Below are 4,499 nucleotides of genomic sequence, written 5' to 3'. Positions count from 1 at the left end.
GTGTGTGTGTGGAGGTGCACATGTGTGTGTAGGTGCACGTGTGTGTGTAGGTGCACATGTGTGTAGGTGCACATGTGTGTGTAGGTGCACATGTGTGTGTAGGTGCACATGTGTGTGTGGGTGCACATGTGTGTGTGTGTGTAGGTGCACATGTGTGTGTGTGTGTAGGTGCACATGTGTGTGCGTGTGTGTAGAGGTCAGATCCCATCTGTCTCCTTTGAGATGAGTCTCTCCCCGATCTGCTCACCAATTAGGTGAGTGAGCCCCAGGCATCCTCTGGTCTCCACCCCTGCACAGGGATCGCAAATGCACACCTCACACCCAGCATTTTTGCGTGAGTTCTGGAGGTTGCTCAGGTCCCTGTGCTTGCAGGACAAGCATTTTATGGACTGAGCCATCTCCCCACCTAGATTCTCTCTTTTCTTCGCACTTCTGGTCTCTGGGAAGGTCCTTCTCTTATATGTCAGACAGCAAGAAGGCAAATAGACATTTGGAACAGAGAAGCTGACCTTTGAGAAAAGCCTTTGACATTCATATCTTTATTTAAATACTATTTTAAGCTTCCCATTTAAACCACAGCTATAGCTTGAATTCAGTCATCTCAGGCAAATAACAAATACCAATTTGGAGGCCCTGAGAATGGCAGATTGCAGACAACTAGAGTCAAGAAGAGGTTGTGAAGTCCACCCACCCATTCGACAGCTGGACAGTCTGGGGCTGGAGCGTATAAAGTGGGGGTTGGTGTCTGGAAGTGGGCCCAGAGGTTAAGGACGTCACAGGTACTCCAGGAGCTTGGCTCTGCTCATGGCCTGCCCTTTAAGGCTGCTGCTGATACTGGCTTTCAGTGGCTGTGTAGAAGTCATCCAGCACACTTTGGATGTATTCGAAGGTAGGCCGTTCCTCTGGTCGGTTCTTCCAGCACCGGGTCATGATATTATAGAACTCTTCTGGGCAGTGCTCCGGTCGAGGCATCCGGTACCCATGCTCTAGTGCCCGGATCACCTCTGGGTTTGACATGCCTGAGAAAGAGGAGTGGAATTTAGTGTGTGTGTGTGTGTGTGTGTGTGTGTGGCACATAGAGCTGCCATTACCATCTGACTATATGGGGAAGATACAGAAACTAGGCCTTGATAGCTGTGCACTTGCTGAGTTTGTCCAGCCACCAAGCCATACCAGATCTCATACGAGGCAGAACATTAACCAACCTATTTCCACCACTCTTGGTTGTCATTTTATCTATCGTCTGTCTGTCTATCATCTATCTTTATTTTTATTTTATGTGCATTGGCATTTTGCCTGCATGTATGCCTGTATGAAGGTATCAGATCCTCTGGAACTGGATTACAGACAGTTGTGAGCTGCCATGTGGGTGCTGGGAATTGAATCTGGGAACTCTAGAAGAGCAGCCAGTCTTCTAAAGGGCTGAGCCATCTCTCCAGCCCCTGTCTTTATTTTTGAAAAAAGGTTTCCCAATGTAGCTCTGATCCTGGAACTCACTATGTAGACCAGAAAGCCTCAAACTCACGGAGATCCACCTGCCTCTGCTTCTGTTAGCATTAAAGGTATGCACTCCTGTGGCTGTTTTGTTAATTACAGTCTCAGGCATCTGAATGGATGTAGGTTATATAATCTTCTGCCTGGATTTTACTAGTATACCCACAAAACAAGTGGCCAGACTCAAGGTCACTTTACATAGGATCATTTCCTTATTCTACTTAAGTTTACATTTGTTATCTATAAATACAACCATGAAATAGTTATGATCACCAACTTTACTTTTATTTTTAGTTTTGTTTTTTAACTTGGGGGATTGGTGAAGAGATGGTTCAATGATTAAAAGCAGATTAAAAACCAAAGAAACCTTAAATGTCTTACCTGGATGTCTATATACCATCCTTAGTGAATCAACACAAACGTCCCAAGCTGCTTCAATGCCAGGACAGCCCCCCTTTACTATCCCTGCTTCTTTTGAAATGTGACCCAATGCATCAGCTTATCTCTGCTGCCAGTGTCACCACCCTGTACCCAGGTGCCTGGTGACACCTTGTTCACATACTCTCATCCATTCACACGAGGCAAAGCCTGCACCCTTCATGTTTATTTATTTTTATTTTGTGTATTATATGTGCATATATACACCATATATATGCTGGTGTCCCTTGGAGGCCAGAAAAAGACACCAGATCCCATGGAACTGGAGTGATATATGGTTGTGAGCTGCCACCTGAGTACTGGGAGCTGGACCCCATCCTCTGCAAGAGTAGTAAGTACTTTTAATCTTTGATCCATCTTTCCACTCTCAATGATACTTAGGATTTTATCTTAAAGATAAAAATCATCCGGGTGCGGTGGTGTACACCTTTAGTCCCAGCACTTGGAAGACAGATGCAGATGGGTCTCCAAGGCCAGCCTGGTTTGCACAGCAAGTTCCATGCCAGCTGGGGCTACATAGTAAGATCCTGTCTCAAAAAAAAAAAAAATCATCTGACTTCCTTCCAGTCGTCTGCCATCTCATGGCTTTGTAGACACTTCAGTGAGCACATACATTCTTCACCATATCCAGGCCCTGCCAGTTCCGGCCTCCCCAGATCTCATCTACTTCCTGCTCAAATAGTTGAGCTCTGATTGCTTAGGTGCAATAGGGTGTGTGAAAAAAGAGATAGCAAACAACAAATCCTTACGTGCAGGCTGAGGGAAGGTGGATGGTGGTACCTCTGATTGACATGGGAAAGGTGAAGAGAAGTTGGGGGACAATCAAGAGCTGAGCTTAACAGACAAGCTGACAAGATGGATCATGACCAGACTGGGCTCTAGACAAACCCCTAAACCCATGTCCCTTTCCCTACCTGGGTAAGGGATCCGGCCATAGGTGACAATTTCCATCAGCAAGATCCCAAAGGACCAGACGTCTGACTTGATGGTGAAGGAACCAAAGTTGATGGCTTCAGGAGCTGTCCACTTGATGGGGAACTTGGCTCCTGCAGGGTTGGACAGAGCAGAATCAGGGTGAGTCTGGGGGAGCACTGAGGGCTGGGACTCTGCTAGGGTGAGAGGAGTCAGGACAGGGGCTCCTACTGCCCCCTGCAAACAGCGATGTCCCTGCAATGTGCCTCCCAGATCTGTGGTATCAAGACACATTTGTCTCGAGGATGGACAGCTGAAGCAAGGGGGAAGCAGGGAGATAATGCAGGTGCTGGCTCTCCTCCTCGGTTCAGTTGACCCCTTGTGAATTATAACTCTAAGAGGTGGAGTACTAGCGGTCTTTGGGGATGGAAGAGCTTCCAGGGGGCCTGAGTCCAGGCCACAGCTGATACCTCAGCTCACCTTCCCAGTCATGGGGTGCAGGGGAGAGGATTCCAGCTGCCCGAGGTTTGCCCTAGTCACTGGGTGTTTCTTCCCTACTCCCTCCTTCCCTCTAGAACAGGTTTGGTTAGCTGTTTGTGGGTATTTGTCTGAATTACAGTCCAATTGGTGAACGTGGTCTGTAGCCAGCCGCTCCTTAATTTATTATTCTCTGATAAACCCACTGTGAAGCAAAAACCAGAAGTCAAAATTGCCTTGACCACTTAGCACAATTAACACTCAGTTCAGCAACTTCCCACCATGGTTTCTTTGTTTCCTCTGGTGACTAAATCAGACTTGTAGTTCACTGCTCTGGCTTAGCATCACGAGGGAGGACAGCATATCCTCAGACTGGGAATGAGATCAATATCCAAAGGGTGTGTGTGTGTGTGTATAATTTTTTTTTTTGAGACAGGGTTTCTCTGTGTAACTTTGGAGCCTGTCCTACAGGTTTCTGTAGACCAGGTTGGCCTCGAATTCACAAAGATCTGTCTGCCTCTGCCTCTGAGTGCTGGAATTAAAGGCATGTACTGCCCAGCTCATTCATTCAATTTTTTTTTAAAAAAAGATTTATTTATTATGTATGCAGTGTTCTGCCTACATGCCAGAAGAGGGCACCAGATCTCATTATAGGGTTGTGAGCCACCATGTGGTTACTGGGAATTGAACACAGTGCCTTTGGAAGAGCAGCCTGTCTCTCCAGCCTCCAGTCATTCATTTGATGAGACAGGATCTCGTGTAGACAGGCTGGCCTCGGCTCACTACAGAGACTAGAGAGGATGATCTTGAACTCTTGATCCTTCTGCCTCCACCTCCCTAACGCCTTGGTTGGAGGCATGTGCCACCATGCACACCTTTGCAACTATTTCTGTACCCTCACAATGTGGAAAATCACAATGCTGGAGCTCATGCTCCCCCCCACCCCCGCTCTTAAGCACTCTCTGCTGCCACCTGCTGTCCATGTCCCATCATGTCTGGCAGAGCACACAGGCTGAATGTTGAGGGGCAGGACCAGCAGCTGCCAAACAGCAGGGCTGTGGGGTGGAAAAAGCTAGAAATCTTCAAGCAATTCAATCTTAAAGACTTCAGCAGGGTATCTGGATTTGAGGCCAGAGTGGTCCCGTAGGCTGAGAAGTTAGGCCACCATTTCTTTCTTT

The 4,499-nt window shown here is 47.3% G+C and overlaps 1 protein-coding gene across 1 annotated transcript in view; it reads right to left on the bottom strand.

The window, feature by feature from the left end:
* Positions 1-565: 565 nt before the first annotated feature.
* The window catches only part of Hck (HCK proto-oncogene, Src family tyrosine kinase), a 43,439-nt gene continuing 39,505 nt past the window's right edge, over positions 566-4,499 (bottom strand). Inside the window, exons 12-13 of the mRNA XM_005363219.2 lie at positions 2,847-2,978; positions 566-1,019 (exon numbers count right to left, since the gene is read on the bottom strand). Coding sequence (XP_005363276.1) covers positions 817-1,019; positions 2,847-2,978 — 335 coding nt within the window. The 3' untranslated portion in view covers positions 566-816. The remainder of the gene's footprint in view (positions 1,020-2,846; positions 2,979-4,499) is intronic.

This window comes from Microtus ochrogaster, linkage group LG8, assembly GCF_000317375.1.
Source record: "Microtus ochrogaster isolate Prairie Vole_2 linkage group LG8, MicOch1.0, whole genome shotgun sequence".
NCBI classification, from domain to species: domain Eukaryota; kingdom Metazoa; phylum Chordata; class Mammalia; order Rodentia; family Cricetidae; genus Microtus; species Microtus ochrogaster.
The sequence above is the reverse complement of the archived record's forward strand: the minus strand, read 5'-3'. Positions and strand labels throughout refer to the sequence as shown.